This window comes from Elephas maximus, chromosome 3 (assembly GCF_024166365.1).
Source record: "Elephas maximus indicus isolate mEleMax1 chromosome 3, mEleMax1 primary haplotype, whole genome shotgun sequence".
Classification (NCBI taxonomy): Eukaryota; Metazoa; Chordata; class Mammalia; order Proboscidea; family Elephantidae; genus Elephas; species Elephas maximus.
In genome coordinates, this window is record NC_064821.1 from 72003005 (window position 1) to 72027484 (window position 24480).

The following is a 24480-nucleotide window of genomic DNA, read 5'->3' on the forward strand; positions in this document are numbered from 1 at the left end:
GGTCAGCGGAAAAGAGGAAGACCCTCAACGAGGTGGACTGACACAGTGGCTGCAACAATGAGCTCAAGCATAACAACAATTCTAAGGATGGCGCAGGACCGGGCAGTGTTTCGTTCTGTTGTGCACAGGGTCACTATGAGTCGGAACCGACTCGGCAGCACCTAACAACAACAACAGAAGCCTATAATCTAAATGACAACTGTGACACAGACAAAATTAATGAGATCAATCCTTATCCCATCCTCAGCACTTACAACTCTCTTGGCAGTCCTATGTTTTTCTATGAGTGTTTAAGTCATTTCACAAGAATGAGTATCCAGATACACCCTAAACGAGGATTGGAACTTTTCTTTTTTAAGTATTCTTTCTACAACACACTTAACTGGGTCCTAGCCTGTAGAAAGTATTCAGTAAATGCTTTTGTCTGAGAGAAAACGGGACACGTGCATCAAAAACTGCATGTGTCTTCTGCAAGTACAAAGAGGTGCAATGAAAAATAAAGGAGTAGTAACCTTACAGTTCACAAAGCACTCCAACCACATACATAACTGAAATTTGAAACACAACCATTCCTTCTTTTCTTTGGTCACAAGGATGCTAAGGGAAAATTCTATAACACATCATTCTGGTGCATATTTCTAAATTCTAAATTTACCCCATTTTATTCTCCTATCATATCCTTATCCTCCCATTGTCCCATCTCATGAACACTTATCACATGATCTTTTTTTCCTAATTCCACACCAAAAACATTTTGAAACGAAACAAGATACACCATAAATCTGCAAGTTGCCAGGTGGGAGGCACATATACTCAAGTCCCATACAGCACTGGAGAAGATCATCTGACTGAATAAATTTTTTTTTGTTTTAAACGATGGAATAACTTTCAAAGTTATAATCAATGACATAGCCGACAAGGGTCTAACCTCTAAAATCTACACAATAGTTCGACACCTCAAAAACAAAAAGAGCATCCAATTTAAAGATGGGCAAATATATGAACAGACGCTTCACAAAAGAAGACATTCAGGTGGCTAACAGACACTTTAGGAAATGCTCCCAATCATTAGCCATTAGAGAAATGCAAATCAAAAGTACAATGAGATACCATCTCACTCTGACAATACTGGCACTAATCCAAAAAAACAGCAAATAATAAATCTTGGAGACGTTGAGAGGACACTGGAACTCTTACGCACTGCTGGTGGGAATGCAAAATAGTACAATCACTTTTGAAAACAATATGGCGCTTCTTTAAAAAGCTAGAAATAGAAATATCATACGTTCCAGCAATCCCACTCCCAGGGATATGCCCTAGAGAAATAAGAGAAGTCACATGAATAGACATACGCATACCCATGTTCACTGCAGTACTATTCACAACAGCAAAAAGATAGAAACAACATAAGTGCCCACCAACAGATGAATGGATGAATGGATAAACAAATTATAGTACATACACAATGGAATACTACAAAACGATAAAGAACAGTTAATCAGAGAAACATCTCACAACATGGATGAATCTGAAGGGCATTATACTGAGTAAAAGCAGTCAATCACAAAAGGACAAATACTGTTATGAGACCACTCTTACAAGAACTCAAGAAAAGGTTTACACACAGCAAAAAAAAACTCTTCAACGGTTACAAGGGTCAGGGGGTGGGGGAGGAAAAACCACTAACCAGATAGCAGACAAGTGTCAACCTTGGTGAAGGTAAGGACAACGCACAATATAGAGGAAGTCTGCAGGACTTGACGAAAGTCATTGACACACCCAAACACCCTGAAGGACCAAGTTGCTAGAGCTGGGGACCATAGTCTGGGGCAGGGGGCATCTAGGTCAACTGGCATTAACAGTTCATAAAAAAAATGTTCTACACCCTCCTTTGGTGAGTAGCACCTGGGGTCTTAAAAGCTTGCGAGTGGACATCTAAGATCCATCTATTGGTCTCATCCCGTCCACAGCAAAGGAGAATGAAGAAAGCCAAAGATATAAGGAAAATATTAGCCCAAAGGACTAAAGGACCACATGAACCACAGCCTCTACCAACCTGAGCACAGAAGAACTAGATGGTGCCTGGCTACCACTGACAGCTCTGACAGGGATTACAACAGAGTCCCAGACAGAGCAGACGAAAAATGTAGAACAGAATTCAAATTCACGAAAAAAGACAGGACTTACTGGTCTATCTAACACAGACTGGAGGAACCCCAGAGACTATGGCTCCTGGACACACTCTGCTAACTCAGAACTGAAACCACTCCCAAAGCCCACTTTTCAGACAAAGATTGTTATTCCCTATAAAACAAACAATAACACAAGTGAGGAATGTGCTTCTTAATGCAATCAAATATACAAAACCAAATGGGCAACTCTGCTCAAAAGTAAGACACAAAGGCAGGAAAGGACAGGAAAAGGACAAATGGACACAGAGAGCCCAGGGTGGAAAGTGGGAGAGTGCTGTCACATTGTGGGGATTGTAACCAATGTCGCAAAACAATATGTATATACATTTTTGAATGAGAAACTACTTGAGCTGTAAACTTACACCTAAAGCACAATTAAGAAAAAAAGTTATCATCAAAGAAGGCCTGCTAATGACCCTTTTGACCAAGTGCATAACATCAAGTCTTTGTGAACTCAAAATATTACGATACCATCTAAGATACAAGTATTAGTCTCTACTTGTCTGGAGCAAAAGAGAAAGAAGGAAACCAAAGACTCAAAGAAGAAATCAGTCTACAGGACTAATTAATAGCCTACAGGAACCACGGCCTCATCTCCCCTGAGACCAGAAGAAGGAGATGGTGCCCCACCGTTCTGACTAGGGACACAATAGATGATCATGGATAGAATGGGAGAAAAATGTAGGATAAAACTTAAATTCTTAAAAAAGGCCAGACTTCCTGAACTGGTAGAAACTAAAGAAACCCCAGAGACTATCGCCCTAAAATACCCTTTAAGCTTTGTACTGAAACCACACCTAGAGGTCACCTTTCTGCGAAACAAAAGACTGGCTCATAAAATAAAGAATAACACCCACGACTGCCGGAAGAACACGCAAATCTGTCTTGGAAGATTTACAGCAGAATGCTCCTTAGAAGCGAGGATGGTAGAATTTCGTCACAAATACTTTGGACATGTTATCAGGCGGGACCAGTCCCTGGAGAAAGACATCATGCTTGGTAAAGCAGAGGGTCAGTAAAAGAGAGGGAAGACCTCAACGACATGGACTGACACAGTGGCTGTAACAGCAGGCTCAAGCACTGCGATGACTATGAGGATGGCACAGGACCAGGCAGAGTTTTGTTCTGTCATACATAGTGTCACTATGAGTTAGAACCAATTGGACGGCACCTAACAACAACAACCCATGAGTACTGTGCTCCTTTAAAAACTCATCTGTATGAAACCAAACAGTCAACATTTGCCCTAAAGTAAAAATGAGACGGGGGGCGGGGAGGGGGGGAACGACAGGGAAGCCAGATTAACAGAAACAGAACAGCCAGAACTGAAATGAGAATGTTGACAACATTATGAAAAATGTAGCCAATATAACCCAACAGCATGTATAAAAACTGTTAAATGCAAACTTAATTTGCTGTGTAAAGTTTCACCTTTTAAAAAGCACAGTAAATGGTGAGAAAGAAGCTTCTTGGCTCAAGTGGACACATGAGACTATGTGGGCAGCTCCTGTCTGGAGAGGAGATGAGAAGGCAGAGGGGGACAGAAGCTGGCCGAATGGACATGGGAATACACGGTGGAGAGAAGGAGTGTGTTGCCTCATTAGGGGGAGAGCAACTAGGAGTATATAGCAAGGTGTACATAAGGTTTTGTATGAGAGACTGACTTGATTTGTAAACTTTCACTTAAAGCATAATTTAAAAAAAAAAAAAAAGCACAGTAAACGGTGAGGAGTGAGCTTCTTGGCTCAGGTAGACACGAGACGGTGGGCAGCTCCTGCCTGGAGGGGAGATGAGAAGGCAGACGGGGACAGAAGCTGGCCAAATGGACACAGGAATACAGGGTTGAGAGAAGGACTATGCTGTCTCATTAGGGGGACAGCAACGAGGAGTATATAGCAAGGTGTATACAAATCTTTGTATGAAAGACTGACTTGATTTGTAAACTTTCACTTAAAGCACAAAAAAATTTTTTTAATTATTTTTTTAAAAAGCACAGTAAATTACCATAAAAATTAAAGATATTATGATAAAGATTCTAAGAGCCATCTAGGATATTCCACTAGTCTCACCCCTTCAGGAACAAGTAAGAATGAAGAAAACTAAAGATACAAGGGAAAGATTATTCCAAAGGACTAATGGGCCACAACTACCACAGCCTCCACCAGACTGAGTCCAGAACAACGAGATGGTGCCCGGCTACCACCACTGACTGCTCTGGCAGGGATCATAACAGAGGGTCCCAGATAGAGCTGGAGAAAAATGTAGAACAAAATCCTAACTCAAAAAGAAAGACCAGGCTTGCTGGCCTGACAGAGACTGAAGAAACCCTCAGAGTATGGCCCCCGGACACCCTTTCAGCTCAGTAATGAGGTCACTCCTGAGGTTCACCCTTCGGCCAAAGACTGAACAGGCCCATGGAACAAAACAAAACTAAAGGGGCACACCAGCCCTGGGGCAGGGACTAGAAGGCAGGAGGGAACAGGAAAGCTGGTAATGGGGAACCCAGGGTTGAGAAGGGACAGTGTTGACATGTAGTGGGGTTGTTAACCAGTGTCACAGAACAATGTGTGTACTGACTGACGAGAAACAGTTTGTTCTGTAAACCTTCACCTAAAGTTCAAGGAAAAAAAAAAGGTTCTAAGAGTACAGGTATAAGAGGAAAAAATATATATATATATGAAAGCATGCATTATTCAACCTCAACTCATGATGTTAACTAAATGCCAGTGACCCAAATCCTGAGCTAAGCAATCTACCCAGGAATACAGGACAGTCATGGTCTAAAAGAGTTCATCAGCTGGGATAAAAGAAAAGGATCTCTAGGGAATAATACACTCCCTAGTTTGGGGAAGGAGTCCCTGAGTGATGCCATGGTTAACAGGCTCAGCTGCTAACCAAAAAGTTGGTGGTTTAAGTTTACCCAGAGGCACCTCTGAAAAAAGGCCTGGCAATCTACTTCTGGAAAATCAGCCACTGAAAGCCCTATGGTGCACAGTTCTACTCTGACACACCTGGGGTCATCTCCTCAGAAACTGGTAACAGCTTGGGAAAGTTAAAACCTTTTAACTGCAATGTAGGGATTAACTCACAGCCACTGCAGATTAAGAATGGTAGACATGTCAGAGGTGGGTGTCAGTATACCAGTGGAAGATGATGACACCAAATTAAAAAAAAAAAAGACAGTACAAGACAGTACAAGTAGCGTTAAAGAGAAGATTCATCCACTGAATTTTGCCTGGCTACCTAGAATTATCTCTCACAGGTGCTATCAATCTATGATATATTGTGCAGCTAAAGACTGCTAGCAAAAGTGAGAAAGTTATGTAGAATTGTCCTCTAAATTTCCTTTCCCCAGAGTAAAGCTTCTACCGATCTCTGCCCCTTACAGTTCAGTAAGAGGCCACAGCTCAACCAATTAGACCTTAACGTTTTTTTTCCATTTCATCACCCACTTTATCTCAGAGCAGCTTACAGAGAAAACAGATTTCACAATAAGAGAATAAAATAATCACAAGTCAAAAGACTTGACCTTGGGCTTTGCATGATAAAACCTGTAATGCTACTCACAGGAAAAAAAAAAAAGGAGGTAATAAAAATTACTGTTAAAATAAGTACACAGCATTTTAAAATAAATACTACTCGGATGAGAAAACCTCTAGTGTTCAAGTGATATTTTACTGTACCTTGATCCACATTCTTCATCTTAATTGTTATTAAGAATATAATTGCTCAGGCCAAAAGAAAAATTCCCAAAACTTCTTTCCTTCATTTACCTCCAAAGACCTCAGTTTGGCCAAAAAATTGGGGCTTTGAGGTTTTTAACTACATTAAATGTAATTTTAAGTATTAAACTAAGTGATACCTAATAGATTCATATTCTTAAAGTAGGAAAAATAGGATACATAAAGACCAAAAGGAATCTGCATTTAATTTTTTTTTAAATAAACATACAAACAAATATGAACACCTTTCCTTACCCCAAAATATTTTATGGTCTCTAAATTTCACCTAATTTTAGAGATCTTATCTTGCAGGATTTTTAAAGTATTGCACATTACCTCAACACATGTTCTCAAGCTTTGATGTTTTAAACTGTTATTTAAAGGGCCTCATGCTAAAAACCTGTCAAGTTTCATACTTAGAAAATAAAAAAATATAATTGGTTCCTTGGTTTGGAGGTTTAGGGTCATGGTACGGACATTCCAGTTAATTTACTGTTTCTCGTCTACCACCTAGTTCATTGTGTAGTTCCGAGGGTCTTAAAAGCTTGCAAGCGGCCAGCCAAGGCACACCAATTGGTCTCTATTCACCCAGAGCAACAGAGGAAGGAGAGTCAGGGACAGGAGGAGAATATGGAATGTGTGGCTAACTGCCTCCATCAACAACTGCCTCCTTTGCCATGAGGCCAGAAGAACTGGTGGTGCTCAGCTACTAGTACTGAACGTTTTGATCAAAGATTCCGTAGAAGACTCACGATCAAAAGGGGGAAATGCGGAACAGAATGTCAAATTCTCACGGACTTTCTAGAGCAACGGAGGCTGGGTGAACCCTTGAAGCTAGTGTCCTGAGATATTCTATACACCTTAAACCAAAAATACCCCTTCTAGTCTTCTTAAAACCAAACAACAGGTTAGCTTACCTAGAAAAGAATCTCTGCCTCAAGCATTATGCTCTCTTAAGAACAATCTATATGGGATCAAAGTGACAACGGCAACTGTGTTAACCGGAGTGGCACAACAGAAAAGGAAGGTGAGAATGGTTGTACAACTCAAAGAATGTAATCAATGTCACTGAATTGTACATGTAGAAATGGTTGAATTGGCATATGTCTTGCTGTGTATATTCTCAACAACAAAAATTAATTTAAAAAAGAAAAAACAACAGTTTGGCTTAACTAGTAAAGAACGCCTACCTTGAGCATTAGGCTCTTCTAAGAACTATCTCTATGGCATCAAATTGACAACTGCAACTGGAAAGATTAGACGGGAACCTTAGGGGCAGTTAACTTCATGTTAATGGGGGAGGAACAACTCAAGAGGTGGGTGGGAATGGTTGCAAAACTGTAAGAATGTAATCAATGTCACTGAATTGTACATGTAGAAACTGTTAAATTAGTGTATGTTTTTGCTATGTATATCCTCAATGACAAAGCAAAATTTTCAAAAATTCAGTCATATATTTCAAGCACAACTTAAAAAGTTCATTATTAAAAGAGGGGAAAACTGAGCCATTAAGAGGATTTGCTAGGAAAATTCTAAACTTCCCTAGGCAGGGAAATCCTAACTTTAAAAGGTAAAAATTTAAAACAAAAAGAGTATAAAAAAGTAAATGCTCATAAAGTTATTAAGAACAATAACTTTAAAATTCAGGCAAGAAAATAAATAAATCCCATGTTTGTTTTCTTAAAAGGAAAACAGTATGCCAAGAACTTTGAAAGCAGCCAGGCCTGGGATGAATTTCTAAATCTCCTTCCCACAGCCTCAGTTTCTTCAGCAGTAAAATGGGAGTAATAATGACAGAAATGGATGTAATGTACCTGACAAAATAGTTTCCTTCCCTCCAACACTGTTGGCTGGCATCACAGCCTATGATGTTCTTTTTACCTGTTCACTAATGATCTTAAATTTTACTCCATTATACCAAATGGCCTTTAAAAAAAAAAAATCTCCAGGGCCAAGTACTAGAAGGCAGGAGGGAACAGGAACGCTGGTAATAGGGAACCCAAGGTTGAGAAGGGAGAGTGCTGACATGTCATGGGGTTGTTAACCAATGTCATAAAACAATATGTGCACTAACTGCTTAATGAGAAACTAGTTTGTTCTATAAACCTTCATCTAAAGTTACAAATTAAAAAAAAAAAAAAATCTGAGGAAGTAGGCCCCCCACCTTCAGCTCAGCAGTATGGTAGAATATGCTGGCAACAGGATCACTTTATATTGAGTCATTCTGTCTCTACGGTGATAAGTTGCCCACAATTACTACTTAGAACATACATGTAATAAAAGTAAAACTCGAAGAAAAAAATGGACTTTAGCATTACTGCTCTTATGAAAAGAGACTTCTGCAATTATAAAAGTCAACATTTTTTGTATTCATCTCTTTATTATCAAGTTCATAATCTCTAAATTTCAAGCCAAATTCTGGCAAAACAAATCTTCAACCTTGGAAGGTACTTTGTTGTAATAGTTTTGTTTTTAAGGCTAAGGAGGCAGAATTACATACACAGCATGGGCTCTGGGATCAAAAAGACCTGATTATGAAAACAGGTTCTACCTGGTAACTAAGCTTCACTTCCCTCATCTCTCAAAAAAGGATACTATCTCCCTCACAGGATTGTTGTGAGGATTAAATACAGGTAAGACACAGTCCTATTACATAGTCAAAACCAAATCTGTTGCCATCAAGTCATTTCTAACTCATAGCAACCCTACAGGACACAGTAGAACTGCCCCATAGAGTTTCCACGCAACAGTTGGTAGATTTAAACTGCCCTGCTTACTGTGATAATAAACACTTATTAATAAGCGCTTAGTACGTACTGGAGCCATGGAGGCGCAGTGGTTAAGAGCTCAGGCTGCTAACCAAAAGGTCGGCCATTCAAATCCACCAGCTGCTCTGGAAACCCTATGGGGCAGTTCTACTCTGTCCTATAGATAGGGTGCCTATGAGTCAGAATCAACTTGATGGCAATAAGTTTTTGGTTCTATTATCATCATCAGTGGTTCTCAACCTCTTTTCCTAGACCTATCTGACAGATCTGACATACTCCTATCAATAACAGAAGCTGATGAGAGCAATGATTCTCCATCTAGAGATATGCCCCTTCCTCTTCACTTGAACCACTCACTGTTCACTGTTGCTAGTCCTCTACCTGTTGTGGCCATCTGTCCCCCAGCAAGGCAGTTGAACTATAAGACCCACTGCTTTACCTTAGTGTGAATCTGAAGCACTTCTGCTCTTCCCTCATTCAATCAACATAAAGATTTCAGAACACCTCCCGGGAAAGGTGCATGGAAAACACAATACTTCCTGCCCTAGAACAGTTCAGCCCAGGAAGTGATATAAACACCTAAACTAGTAAATTATAATACATTATAATGACTACAGGATGTAGCCCACATAATGCCTACATATGTGGCCCACACCTGCCACACAGCCAACTACCCCCCGAGTTCCCCAGTACTGCTCATTATCTCATGTGTCCCGCCCAGCAGAACTGTGCTGCAGTGCATGTCAATTCTAAGCTGGCTCACTTGTTTTGGCTCTTTAGATGGCCAATCGACTCAACGGCAAGGGGTTTGTTTTTTTGTTTGTTTGTTTAAATGGAAACTAGGTTAACTCTCATTTGCTAACTGACCTGTGTAAAACTGTCCAGTAAGTCAAATGTGATTCCCTATGATAGGGCTCAGAGTAAGACAGGGCCCAGAGTCAGCCTTCAATAAACATTTGTTCGCCTCCACATCACAAGCAGTTCCTAGATTTTAGAGCTCTGACAAAGACTGACCTAGAGTTTGATTTGCCCATTCATTTTCCCTGGGACCTAAAATTTCGAATTCAGTCACCAAATTCTCTGCATACCTCAGTCCCATACTTTCTTTTCCATTGCTCACACGAGGGCTGTTGAAGAAGTTATTCAATCAGTTTCAGCCCTTATTCATTCCAATCTTATTGTGAATCCAGTCTCCCAAGAGCACCACTAAATAAAAACCACTCCACACATAAAACATACTCAAAAACACTGCTGCCTGCTGAATTAAATCTTAGCCTGGCATTCAAGGTCCTTACTTTTGTGACCATGTCCTTTTTTCCCAGTTGTATTTAAAGGCCAAAGGGTGAGGGACTTATGTATTCCACAAATTTCTACTGAAGCTCTATTATTATATGCCAAACTGTAGGGACTGGGTTATCAAAATAAATAATATTTGATCCCTGCCTTCAAGACTCCAAGTAAGTAGTAAACAACTAAATACAGTGCCAAAGTAACAGATACATGACAAAGAAATAAAAAAAAGGCCATTGGTGCCCAGAAATAAGCTCCCTATGCTTTACACTGCTTAGTATTCTTCATCTCTACACAGTAACTGTTTATAAAACAGCACTGATACTGGTAATTGTGCCAGTAACCCAAAGACCTATGATTAGTGTGCTCAATAAATATCTGTTGAAAAAGAGGACGAATTCTGCCTCTTCATTTCTACTATGGCAAAGAACTACGGTACACAGGCTGCCTTTTTTGGAGGGGTTGGGGAATAGCACAACTGACAATTCAGATTTGCAAATGTGCTTGTGCCTGACTGTTTAAGTAGAACAGAAACACTTGAGAGCTAGTGAAATATATCAGTTCTTTTTGCTAGTCATTCTCCAAGATTGGCAATGTAAATCAATCAGAAAAATTCAATCTATACTTCAGATAGTCTGATTAAAACATTCTAATCCTTTTGTCACTATCAGGAAGTTAAAAAAAAGAGCAGGCTAAATGCTAAGTAAATACTACGATGGGATTCCAGCTATGGTTTTGAATTAATAAGATTAAACATGTTTAAATTAACCATAACCAAACATGAGCTTAGAACAAGAGGACAAAGCTGAGTAAAACCTAAAAGCCACAACCACTCTTCTCTGACACAAAACTAGAACTGTCAGTTCTATTTCAAATAAATTTCACTTGAGCAGCTCCTTTATCAACCTCATATTTTCAACTATAATATCTTAAAAGCAAAAGTTACCAGCACCCAACAGAAAAGACTCTGAAATATATGTATTTGGCCTATAAACAGCCCAAGCAGTCCTTAAATGCATATATTTCAAGGGGAAAAAGAGTATTCTTTGTTAAACAGTATTCCCAGAAATACATTGCGCACATAAAAACAATCTTAAGTCTTTTTTAAAAATGAATTGGTCATTTACGGTTTAGCACTAGAACAATAAATGACCCAGTGACAACATTACGAAAATCATTCTTCAAAACAAGTGACTGTTTAGACCAAGCTAAATGAGCAGTTTAAGCTTTAAAGGCATTCAGTGAAAGCAAAAACCCTAAGCAGTCAGGGATTTCATGAAAGAGTTTCAAAGCTGAAATAGTGAACTTATTTTTACCTGATGCTCTGCATGAATGTTATCCCCAGTAGGCCATCGATGTTTGCTATTATTATAGCCGCCTCCACCACTTCCTCCTCCCCCAAGCTGCTCACCATGCTGCCTCTGAAAGAAGTAGTCCACCATAGCGTCGTCCTGGGAACGGCCTGCAACTCCTATGGATCCTGGGACAGGGCTGGAGTGTGTCCCAGCTGCAAGAGCCTGATTTGCAGCTGGTTGTGGCTGCGCTTGCGACCCTGTTCCAGATGTCAAAACAACAGGCATGTTGGGATTAGCTGGTTCTTGAGGGTGATGTTTCAGGTGGGGGCTGAAAGAGTCCTGCCAAAGCACTGCTTTTCTCTTCAAGACACATGCAACGCTCATTCCACCAACACCTGAGAAAAAACAAGTTACAAATATTTAATATTTGTATTTTTTAAACGTTAAGTAATGTAACATACATCAAGATAAAAGTATGAGCCCCATGCCTTTTACAGTACAATCATCTACAGTTTCTACCAAGTACCTAATTGTTTTATAGTATACACACAATTTCCTAAACTAAAACCACCATTTTTAAGTTCTGAGTATATATTTATGGAAGTAAGTAGTTAGTGGCAGCACTCTGCCAAGGTACTCAGATCAGGACTCAACAATGCAGCTTCAGGGAAACTTATGTGTATACCTCCAAAAGGTAATGATACAGAACTAGATGTCAATCACCGGCTTCTTTACCCAACTTATTTGCACCTTAAGCCAACTGAGGTAGATACTTTTTAATGAACAGGAGCTTCTTAAAATGTCACAACTTTACCGCTGGAGCAGATATATGCCAACAAGCCAAACAAAAATGTAAAACCCATATATAATGAGCAATGACTCCGACTGTCTAAATTTGAAAGGACCCTTTAAAAAATGTCCAACATATTCACAGGACATTCCTTGAAGAAACAACACGATCTTCTGACCAAGAACAGCAATAGAATGTTCTTGGCCTGAACTCTCTCCTCAACTGTAATTTTAATTACATCATTACTCCATTAGCACTCCAAATCCTATAAATAGGATGAGACCAAACCAAACACCTTAGTACTACACAAAGTCTCACTGCAAAAACCAAAGGCCTCAAAACATAAAAATGTGGCAAGTATATCGCAGACATTACTTAATCATCACGAAAACAATGAAAGGTAAGGATTATGGTCCATATTTTACAGATGAAAACATTTTGTTTGATTTTTAAGTTGTTGAGTATTTTTCTGTACCTTTAAGGTAAAGAATGGGTGGGGAAGGTAAAGAAAGGTTATGTGATGTGCCTAAGGCCATTCAGAGAGTGAGCGCAGAGCAGCAATTCAAACTTAAATCTGTTTTGCACCTAAACCTAGTTCTTTCTTTCAAACCCCTTGCCATTCCCCAGTAATTCAATAGAGTACTATTTCTCTCACATGCATCTGCTACTCCACTCTAAGGATCAACAAAGAATCCTAAAATGTTACTATGAAACATTACTATGTTTCTTAAAACCAAAAACTACATTTGTGTGTAAGACAGAACAGTTGTGGGTGGGGAGGCCGTACTTAAAAAATGCTACAAAGTAATAAATCAGTTACCAATTAAAACATGCCTGTTCTACAGCCACTACAGTCTAATTTCCATGACTATCAAACAGCAGTGGGCTGCTACAAATGTCATTTTTCTCTCTAGCCCTACTGTGACATTTCAAAAACAACCTAACAAATTTATAAGAAATCAATTAAGTTACTTCTTTTCATGAAGACACAATGGAATTTGTAATTTGTGCAAAACCTAATTTGGAAATGTCTAGTCTCAGCTAATTTCAACCCATTAAAACTTTACTAGAGTACTGGGGTAGTCTAGCCATGTATACTTCTGCTTCTGCTTCCGTGAATGATAAAATGTTGCCCATGTTCAAGCACCAAGCCAGAAAGTCATAGCTGTGTTTCACCATCAGTCTTTGCAAACTGCAAATCAGCCGAATGCCTTCTCATTTGATTTGCAAAAGAACTCGTAACTCTCTTATTACCACCACTAGCCAGTCCCATTTTATTCAACAAGGGAACCTCAATCTAACAGTATTTGTTCTAGAGCAGGCCAGAAGTCCCAAAATCCAAGTTTTGCCACTTAAACGAGCAACCTCTCCGACCGAGCCTGTCTCCTCATCTAGAAAGAGTAAGTAGTCTTTCCTCTAGTCTTTATAAGTCAGTTGTTTGTTTGTTTGTTTAACCAAAATAAGGTAACAGACATAAAATGTGATAAATTTAAAGTCACCATGACGAGGACCCCAGTTAAGGCAATGGAGCTCCAGTCCCGAAATAAATTCCTAAACTAGCAAAATGCAATCTTTTCTAAGATTTGCCATAATAGCTATTTAACTAGAAATTGTCCTATGAAAAAGATGTTTACCACTGAAACACACTGAAGGCAACTTCATTCCAGCAAGGGATGGGGGTGGCGGGGGGACTCCTATAAAAATGTTCAAAGGAAACAATTGGCTTTTGTAAAGGGATCGTACGCCCTGAAACTTCCTGCTTTACCTAATGAGGCAAGGCAGTTTCTCAAACAAGAAAAAACCTGGCAGACGGAGTTTGAAAGTGAGCAAATACCTAACCAATTAATACGGGTCTTTGGGTGGTTTTGTAATATCTTGGCAACTACAACACAAAAATTAAGAAATCGGTAACCTAAATATTAGAAAACATTTAAATTGCTACAGCCGTTCAGGGAACTCTCAGAGCCCACAAAAAAGTTATGTGTATCGTTTGAATGTGATTTTTACAATGGATACATTATACAAATGAGCATTTTAAGTAACTAGAGTTAAGTGTTGATTTTATCTACTCTTCCAGTTTTCAAACTGTTTGTGCCAAGTTGGTTTTTTTTTTTTTTTGAATATCACATAGATTTACCTTAAAAGAGCACGGTTCCATCTATCTACATGGCTCACCTTTTACTAAAATGCTTAGCGGTTTAAAAGGTGTTTATTTTTACCACGGTGAACAAACATTCTGTGGCCATAAATTTATTTTAAAGCAGTTCAACCCAAACTAAACAAATTCCAACTTCAAAAAGTTGTGGCCTTGGACAAAATGAATTCAATTGCGGCTAAGGCAAAACACTAACTCAAAGTTCAGAATCCAGTATTTCCCAAAGATCCAGATAAACAATCGACAGCTCCCAAGAGTGTAAAGTTAAAATTAGCAATAGGTCAAAATGTTTGTTTCACTTAAAGCTGCATCGGGAGCCTCATATCCTTGTCTTGGTGATTTTTTTTTTAATATTTTTATTAAAAAAAAAAAACTAAAGCTACAAGCCTATTGTTTCAGGAGTTAATGACTTTAAAACAGAACAACACCCCCCCCAAAAAAGCCAGCCTCATGAACTCTCATTCTTAATAATCTCAGTATGAGTAGGAAGTGAGTGAAGAGACTTGATAACGAGAGCTTAAGAACAGTTTTCTTAAACAATGGAGGATAACAACTTATGGGGAGAATAAAGCCTCCCGTAATGTTGTGGGTGGGGGGAAACTATAAGGAAGAAAAAAGTTACGGGAGCGTATTCCTCACTTGACGTGGGAGTGGTACTGAGAAATGTAACAAATGACCTACGTCTACCAAGTACGTTTGTGAGAGCTGAAACTATCTAGTTATTATGTATCTCTTTTTGCTACTACTGAGAGATGAACCCCTCTTTTGAGTTAGAGAGCAACATACAACAACAGAGGGAGGCTAAAAGAGGAAGAAACCACCAAAAACACCAGCTCTCACGGAAACAAAAGGCCACAAGCACCCAGGAGCCTAAAAAGCGATCTGAAACTTCTGATCGCCACTTCTCCACGTTTCAAGCTCGCAAAGTTCCCCCACGGTGGGTCTCCCCTGTGGACAAGGGCCATGGCTGCTTCCGAAGCGATTTATTGTTCCTCCTCCTCCTCCGGCGCTGCCACGGAAGCTCAAGAAGTCGAAGAAATCCAGGGTGGCACAGAATAACACTTCATGGCCACAGAGAAGACTCCAGGCTTCGCAAACCCATCAAAAAAGAAACCCGAAATAGCTACCTCAATCTTCGGTGGGCTCCCAACAGGGCTGGACAGAAATGTAGAGGCACGTCCATGCCCTGGGCCTGGGCCTAAACCTCCGGCATTTTCCTCGCTTCCACCCTGCTCCCCACCCCCTCCCTCCTTTGATAACAATAGGGGCCTTGCTGCTGACTCCAAAACATGTACGAGAAACAGCAAGTGAGAAGCCTCAGCCAGGGCCTCGGCGGCTTTTCTAAAGCCCTTCTCGCCCCCCCAACCGCTCTCAAACCCCAATACGATGGGACAATCAGCTCGCTAGGGGTCCGGAGCAGCGTTTGGGACCGGCGGGGTGCGGATACTCACGGGCGGAGCGGTAGGATGAAGATGGATTTCAGCCCCCCGATCTTCTGTCTCCGGCGCTCTCGCTCCCCCTTACCTTTCACTCCGACAACATGGCGGCCCACTGGGGACTGGGCTGGCGCGGTGCATCATGGGATAGACTCAGGCCCCGGCTCCGCGGCGGTGGCAGCGGCATGTGCGGAGAAGGCGGGCGGCTCTGGAACAGGTTGCCTGGTTGCCATGCCAACCTGGGGCCTGTGTGAACTTGAGAAACTCGCAGGCTGCACAACCGCTGCGCGCGTGAGTGCCCGCCCGCTAGGCAAGTGCGCGCCGCCGAGGGCAGCAGGGGGGTTCCCGCCCGCCCTCCCGCACCTGAGCGCCCATGGTGCACACCGCGCCAGGCCTCCTGCTCCCGCACTGCACAGAGCTGGGCACCCTGGTCCGGCCAGTGACGCTCAACAGAGTTAACAAGGGGTCTTAGACGCGGCACCTCCTCACCTTCCGCGGCCTCGCAAGCTCACCCCAAAATTTCAACACTCCTGACAATCTGGAGTTAAAGGTGCTGGGTTCAAACCCTTTTGCTGCAGCTTTCTAACTCAGTGTCCTTATTTAATCCTCCTGCTTCCATTTCCCCGTTTGTAAAATGGTTTTATACATATTTTTATGTTTGTTTATTTAACAGCTGCCAAGGAGCCCTGGCGCTACAGTGGTTAAGCCCTGGGTTGTTAACCTAAAGGTTGGTAGCTCAAACTCAGCAGCCTCTCTGTGGTACAAAGATGTGACAGTTTGCTTCCCTAAAAATTATAGCCTTGGAAACCTTATGGGGCAGTTCTACTCTGTCCTATAGGGTTGCTATAAGTCAGAATTTACTTGTGGGCAAATGGTCGTGATGATTAAGTACAATAATATATGTCAATTGCTTAGTACAGTGCCTGGGACTTGTAAGCAGGCCAGCTGCTAATTTGTGGGGCCCAGTGCAAAAATTAATATGGGACCCCTTGTTCAAAAATTTAAAATTTCAAGACAGCCACAGCAGAGCATTAAACCAAGCAAGGCCCTGTACAACTGCACAAGTCCAATGCCCATGAATCAGCATAGTTATTCTATCTCAAACTAACCTCTTGATGGATTGAAACTTACGCAAACAACAAAACTCTAAAAGGCCAGAAGAAAATATAGGAAAAAAGACATTTGTAATTGAAGGAGGAAAGCCGTTTATAATCATGAATCGAAATCCATAAATCATAAGGGAAAAAACTGACCAACTGAAAGAAATTTCAACATCTGTACAGTAAGAGATGGCAGGAACAAGTAGAACAGATGAGAAAATAGCCAAAAATATTTGCAATGTATGTGGTAGACAAATGGTTACTACTTATCATAAATGAGGAACTTCTCTAATCAATTAAAAAAATAAAGCAAACCAAAATAGACAATTACATGAACAGAAAATCACAGCCAATAAACACGTAAAAGATGATAATTAGCCTGGGGCTAGGGAGTGGGGGAGCAGGAATGGGCATGAGATTTCTTTTTGGGGTGTTGAAAAAGTTCTAAAATTAGATCGTAGTGACGGTTGCACAACTCTGGATAGCCTAAAAACCACAGAACTATGTATTTTAAAAGGGTGAATGTTATGGTATGTGAAACTATCTCAATAAAGCTGTAAAAAAAATTTTTTTAAGAGAAAAAGATGACTAATAAAAGAAACGCAACTTTAAAATATAATAAATACACTGTCAAAAAACAATTAACATCCTATTTTGATGAGTGTGTGAGATAATCATGTATTATTTTCATCTAAAAAAGTTAATGAGATTTTCATATCTGAAAAAGAAGACAAAATTTGGAAGTTAGACATTCTCAGTCTAACTACGTGACCTTGGGTCTCAGTTCTCTGAGTAGCTCCCTGATCTGTAAAAGAAGGTTGTCACTGCTCTTCTTAAAAAGGGTAGTTATTAGGGTTAAATGAACTTCCTAACACAGAATTAACCAAGCCCATTGCTGTCGCTGTCCAGTGGATTCTGACTCATAGAGACCCTATAGGACAGAGTAGAAGTGCCCCATAGGGTTTCCAAGGAGCAGCTGGTGGATTCGAACTGCCAACCTTTTGGTTAGCGGCCAAGCTCTTAACCACTGTGCCACCAGGGCTCCTGACATAGAATTAGCATTCGATAAGTGAAGCTGTTTAATTGTTATGATCTTATATTCAGTTCTGAATCTCCAGAGACCAACATAGAGTAAGTGCTCATTAACTGTTAAACGAATTAATTGAACAGCCAACTCTCAGATTCAGTAATTCTAAAAATAATATGTTGTTAAATGAACTCAGGATCCAGCTCTGGAGCCGGAATGATCTCTGTTGGGAAATGACCCCTTTGCATACTTAAGCTCTCTGAGCCTCTGTTTTCTTGTCTGAAACATAGAGTAAATAACAGCATCAAATTAAATAAAGCAGGTAAAGCATTTAGCACCGTGGGGCCAGTACACTTCGAAGTGCCAGGTAGGCATAACAGGAGAACTGACAGAAGGAGGAAACAGCAGACATAAGAAAGTTACGTTTCCACAACCTTATCAGGCCTTATGTTCCATAATTTTCCTTCTGAGATCCATGACTAAACTCCTTAGTTTTAATCTTTAGTTTTTATTACACAGGCATAGAGATTCTAATGTCAGTTTAGTCACCACCATGTGTCACTTCACCCCAGTCAGGCCTCCTCAGTCAAATGATGCATTTTTAGAATATTTATCACCCATCTCTGGCCTCCTTTAAGGGATTGCTCTCAAAGTACCTGAGGCCCCTGTCTAGGCCAAAAATGACTCAATCTGAACACTACCTCCAACAGTCATGAGGCTCTCTTGTTATCAAATCTTACTGTGTGCTAGGCACTGTACTAAGACTTTTTGTTCATTATTTCATTAAAACTTCTCAAATACTTTTGATATGGACTCATATTATCCCTATTTAAGCTTAAGAAAACTGAGGCTTAAAGGCACTAATGAACCAGATTAGCATATATCCAGACATATTGTCTAAGGCTATTTGCCAGGAGTTGTCTGGGCAGGAAGATGTCAAAGTTATCCCTAAAACTTGCTTGTAGTTGTTGTTAGGTGCCATCCAGTTGATCCTGACTCCTAACAACTCATGCGCCATCCTCGTAACAGTAGATATGTTTGAGCCCATTGTTGCAGCCACTGTGTCAGTCCACCTTGTTGAGGGTCTTCCTTTTTTTGCCACTGAGCCTCTACTTTATCAAGCATGCTGTTCTTCTACAGAGATTGGGACCTCCTGATAAAGTCCAAAGTAAGCGAGACAAAGCCATTCAATCCACAGACTTTCATTCTCTCTTACATAAAACTGATATTGGCTAGTAAAGGTTACTATAATGTGACATTCATAAGCTGAATGTAAGGCATTCTCAAGCAGAGAATTGGGGTTCCCTCAATTTTCTGGAAGGTCATTTTGTCATCAATGTTGTGTTGAGTTGATTTTTGTGTTTTTATGTTTGTAGATTCTCCCTTCCACTAGTCTGTCAGTTTGTTATGCTGTGGTAGCTTGAGTGTTGCTATGAGCTGGAAACTATGCATCCAGTAGGGTCACCCAGCAGGGTCACCCATGGTGGGGCAGGTTTCAGCAGAGCATAGACAGACCAGGAAAAAAGGCCAGGTGATCTACTTCCAAAAATTAGCCAATGAAAACCCTGTGGAGCACAATATTGTCTAATATAGTGCTGCAAGATGAGGGCCCCTAGGTTAGGAAAAAAAAAAAAAAACTTTTTTTTTTTTTTTTAAGAAAAAAAGGTTAGAAGGCACTTAAAAATACCCAGTGGCCACGATAATGGACTGGAACATGCCAGCAATGACGAGGATGGTGCAGGACTGGGCAAAGTTTAGTTCTGTTGTGCATGGGGTGACCACGAATAGGAGCTAACTAGACAGCAACTAACAACAGTAACAACATAATCTCCCTTGGGTGGCACTTCTGTTCATTGTTTTGGTGCTTGGGTAACCGTCACACTGTTAATATTTCCATTGTCATTTTGTTTCCTAACAAATCTTGGTTATCAGAGTGCTTTTCCCATTGGAAGCAGAAGCGAGGGGTGGTTTGGGCTTCTAGTAATGGCAGACTGTTTAATTCTGACCTGCCTCCCACTGAGGAAAACCGGAAAAACCAGGGGGGAAAAATTAAAACCTTTGCTTGAAATTATTGGAAAGCTGACAAGTTAATGAAGAATTACTGAGCCAGGACCTGAACCAGGAGAGAGACTAAAGGGCATGAACCCCACATTTAGGACTACTTTTCCAGGTGGGGGAACCCTGGTGGCATAGTGGTTAAGAGCCACAGCTGCTAACCAAAAGGTCAGTAGTTCAAATCCACCAGGCGCTCCTCGGAAACTGCATGGGGCAGTTCTACTCTGTCCTATAGGGTTGCTATGAGTCGGAATCGACTCAACAGCAACAGGTAACAGGTTTTTCCAGGTGGAGCATTTTCTGAGAGGTAGCTAAGAAGCTGAGTAGTACTTTAAATAGCCTTAAGTAGTTAGGGGTACAGAGACCGAAGTCCAGAGCCTACCAAGGGTGAGGAGGCGCCTAGTGAACAACACTTACTTTGGGTTGGAATCCCAAAGGACTGCATCCTCAGAATAAAGATGAACAGAGTAGACAAGGCTTTACAGGGATTGCAATTCAGCTTAAAATTATCTCAAATCTGAAATTATATTAAGGTGGTCCCAGAGCCAGTGTCTCCAGGTGCCTAGCAGAAAACAAAGTGAATCCTCTCTGGAGAAAGATAACGTTATCCTAGGTCTCAAATTATTTCTATAGACAATTGTGCAAATACAATATCCAACCCACAAGGAAAATAATCACGCATACTAGAAGACAAGATAACACGAACACAACCAAGCAGAAACAACTGACAATTAAAAAGAACCCACAAGAACCCCAGATACTGGAGCCATCAGATTGTTTATTACATTCAAGAAGATAAAGTAGAAGACTGAGAATTTTGACAGAAACTGTGAAGTATATAAAACAACCAAATGGAATTTCTATAACTGAAAAATGCAATAACAGAAATCAGTAATTCAACGGATTGGTACTAACAACAAATTATACACAGCTGAAGAGAGAAATAGTAAACTTGGAGATTGGTCAGAAGAAAATATCCTGAACGAAAAGTAAAGAGAAAAAAAGATAGTAAAAAGAGAAAGAAGAGTCATAGAGAAGGGTCATGGAGAGAATGACACCAATTAACATATACATAACTGGAAACCCAGACAGGAAGAAAGAATGGGGGAGAAGAAATATCTGACATGAAAGCATTTACTTTCCAAAACTAATGAAAAACATAAAGCCACAGATTCAAGAAGCTTTATGAATTCCTAATAAGACACCTGAGGAAAATTAAGGCTAGTATGCTGGTGAGGGTTGAGGGGGAGAGTCATGAATCAAATCAGAGCAGTGCAAAAATCCTGTTGAAAACAAAATTGAAGCAAATCCAACTAATGCAAGAGATAGAGGTAGCAAAATGCATTGCTGGCAAAAGAAAGGTGGCAAGAAAGAAAGAAAAACTGATATCAAAAGAAAGAGAAAATGGAAAGTTTATTAATAAAATCCAAGGACTAAAATTGTAGAGAATATTACCATAATGGGGTATGGAATTCAATAGCTCATGAGAAGATGCAAAAGTACTTCCTTATTACTGGAAAGTAAAGATACGGATAAATTTCAGAAACTGATAGGAGTTAAATAAACATACATGCGGGTTTTAAAGTAAGAGCAATCACCGCACAAATATAAATAGTATTTATAACCTTTAACTGCTAGAAGAAAATTTGATCAGGAAATGTAAAAAGAAAAACAAAAAGAAAGTATATAAATGGGAAATATAAAATAAGAGGAAAAAAGTCTTAAGGGTAATTCCTGTAGATACAAAAGTGTTAAAATTACCAATAAAAGACAACGACCCTATGATTGGATGAAATTATAAAAACCAGTTGCCATCCAGTTGATTCCAACTCATACAGACCCCATCTGTTTCAGAGTAGAACTGTGCTCCATCGGGTTTTCAATGGCTGATTTTTCGGAAGTAGTTCATGGGGCTTTTCTTTCAAAGGTGCCTCTGAGTGAACTCTAACCTCCAACCTTTTGGTTAGGAGCAAAGGGCATTAACTATTTGCACCACTCAGTGACTCCAAAATTACAAAAGACACACTTAAAACAAAAATAAATACCATCTAAATATGAAACTAAAGAAAGCTAGTGTAGAAATCCTAATATTTGATTATATTTGTTAATATTTTAATAATGTTTTTATTTGACATAAAAATATTAAGGGTAAAAATATAATAAGGATAACCAAGTATTTTACATATTGGTAAAAGGTTCAATAAATATGACTATATAGCCATCATCGATCTATGCACCAAAAACAGAATCTCCAAATACAGTAGTGTAACTGACAGAACTACAGGCAAAAAATAGACAAATTAACCATTAGAGCAGATACTTTAACATACTTCTTTTAAAACAGATCAAGTAATGATAAAGTAAGAAACATAAAAAAAAATCTGAGCAACACAATTGATAAACTCAGCCTATTGGTTATGTATAGAACATTATTTCTAACCAACAGGTAATCATTGCCTTTTTAAACATACATAGAACATGTTCAAAAATAAAACATACATTATACTAATAAGGAAGCCTCAAAACATTCCAAAAATCAATAGCATACATACCATGTTCTCTAACCACAAAGTGAAAAATTAAAAACAGATGGCAACTAAAAATCCTGTATACATGGAAGCTAAATAACATATTGTGAGGTACAGAAGGTAATTTTACCTTTGTTCTGGATTTCTGAGAGCCTGACTACACCTGAGGCTAATGAGTGACGGCTGACCAAACCAAGAGTGACCAACTGGCAGTCTGAGGTTGAATAGCTTCAAGAGGCATGAGGTAACCTATCATGGCCAGGTGGGGAGGCTAATAACAGCCTGGGTTTCCTGGTTGGTGAAAACATCTGCTCTGGAGAAGGTATGTGTGTCCCTTGGAACATGGAAATTCCACATTGGGGACACTCGTAAACCCTCACCCTATGCATCTCTTCATTCCTTTTTGGTTGTGATAAATCTGTAGTCCTATGTATGGTATATTCTCTGTGAGATTCTGTGAGTCATTCCAGCAAATTATTAAACCTAAAAGAGCAATAGAAGCCAGCACGTCAGAAAGTAACGGTGTTATATGGACTCCTGAGCTTGGCGTTGGTGTCTGCTTATTTGGCAGTCTGAAGGATGGTGTCCTTTTAACTGTGAGCTCTGACCCAGCTCCAGGCAGTTAGAGTCAGAGAAGCGCTGTGTGGGCGGTTGGTTGGAAGGTCAGTGTCCTTCTAACCTGTGAGCTCTGATCTACCTCTGGATGGCTAGAGTTGGAGAGACTGTGTTGCATGGGTGATGGTGACAAAGATGGAGAAGTGGGAAAGTGAGGACTGGATCAAAATCTGCCTTTTGGGGAATGAGTTCATGCTGATCCTTAGCACAGAGTTAGCAAAAAAGGTGGGATTTTCCCCTTAGTGCAGTTGGCAATGAGGATAGGACTTCCCACTTTGCCGCTTACCCCTTAGTGCACATATTATTAAATAACTATTGAGGTTAAAAAAAAAAAACTTGTAAAGGAAATTACTAAGAAGTAAATAATAATGAAGACACTACATATCAAAATTTGTGGGGCAAAGCAAAAGCAGTACTTGTTGGGAAGTATGTAACTTTAAATGTATTTTTTTAGAATAAGAATTTTTCAAAATGATCATTGTTAAAAGTCATATGATGACTACATGGGAATCATTATGCTACACTAAGAGTAAAAGGCCAAGAAGTTAGAAATAGTTATAGAACAAGCCCCAAGTAAAAAGAAAGGAGAACCGTGTGGAAATAATAACACAGGAATAAAAACAGCAAAAGATTTCTTGGCCATTACTGTTTGTGGAGATGCCCATGGTCAATTCTATAGTTTTACAGAACTTTTTTAAATTGTAAAAAATCATCAGACACATTCAGAATTAACAGCATTGTTCAGCAGGGACTGTGATTGTGCTTGCTGCATTAAAAGTATATTACCCAGAACGCACTGCAATATAGTGAAGCAATAATGAAAACTGAAAAAAATTACTTTCAATTTGACCCGGCATCCAGCATCATTTTACCATGCATATCCCTGACTACTTCGTATAGGTAGCTCCTAAGAAAACCTCACTTTGGATACAAAATTATATCTGGGAGGTATGTGTGTGTGTAGTGTTTTGTTTTGCTTTGTTTTGCTTTACATACAAAGATGTAAAACTTTATTTTTAGAACCGATTTAGGCTTACAGAAAAATTGAAAGTTCCCATAGAGCCCCTCCCCCTGCACAGTTTCTCCTGTTATTAACATCTTATATTCCTGTGGTACGTTTGTTACAATTAATGAACCAAATTCATATATCATGATTAACTAAAATCCATAGTTTAAGGCTCACTCTTCGCATTGTACAGTCCTATGGGTTTTGACAAATACATAATGTCACATGTCCACCATTACATCATCATACGGAATAGTCACACTGCCCTAAAAATGCTCTGTTCTCCACCTCTTCATCCTTCTCCCTGACCCCTTGGCAACTACTGGTCTTTTCACTGTCTCTATAGTTTTGCCTTTTCCATAAGGTCCAGTAGTTGGACTTGTACAGTATATAGTTTTTCAGACTGGCTTCTTTCACTTAGCAGTATGCATTTAAGTTTCCTCCATGTCTTTTTGTGGTTTTATAATGCTGAATAAAAATCCATTGTATGGATGTACACAG

General features: G+C 39.8%; 1 protein-coding gene across 20 annotated transcripts in view; it reads right to left on the reverse strand.

Annotated features, from left to right (window-relative positions):
* The window catches only part of PUM1 (pumilio RNA binding family member 1), a 157507-nt gene extending 141633 nt beyond the window's left edge, over positions 1 to 15874 (reverse strand). For 7 of the 20 annotated variants that reach the window (XM_049878543.1, XM_049878537.1, XM_049878530.1 and 4 more), the window contains exons 1-2: positions 15664 to 15868; positions 11289 to 11662 (exon numbers count right to left, since the gene is read on the reverse strand). In XM_049878543.1, coding sequence (XP_049734500.1) covers positions 11289 to 11651 — 363 coding nt within the window. In that variant the 5' untranslated portion in view covers positions 11652 to 11662; positions 15664 to 15868. Of the gene's footprint in view, positions 1 to 11288; positions 11663 to 15663 lie in introns of those variants that run through there. The other 13 variants (XM_049878528.1, XM_049878539.1, XM_049878538.1 and 10 more) reach the window with 8 other exon arrangements.
* Positions 15875 to 24480: the final 8606 nt, after the last annotated feature.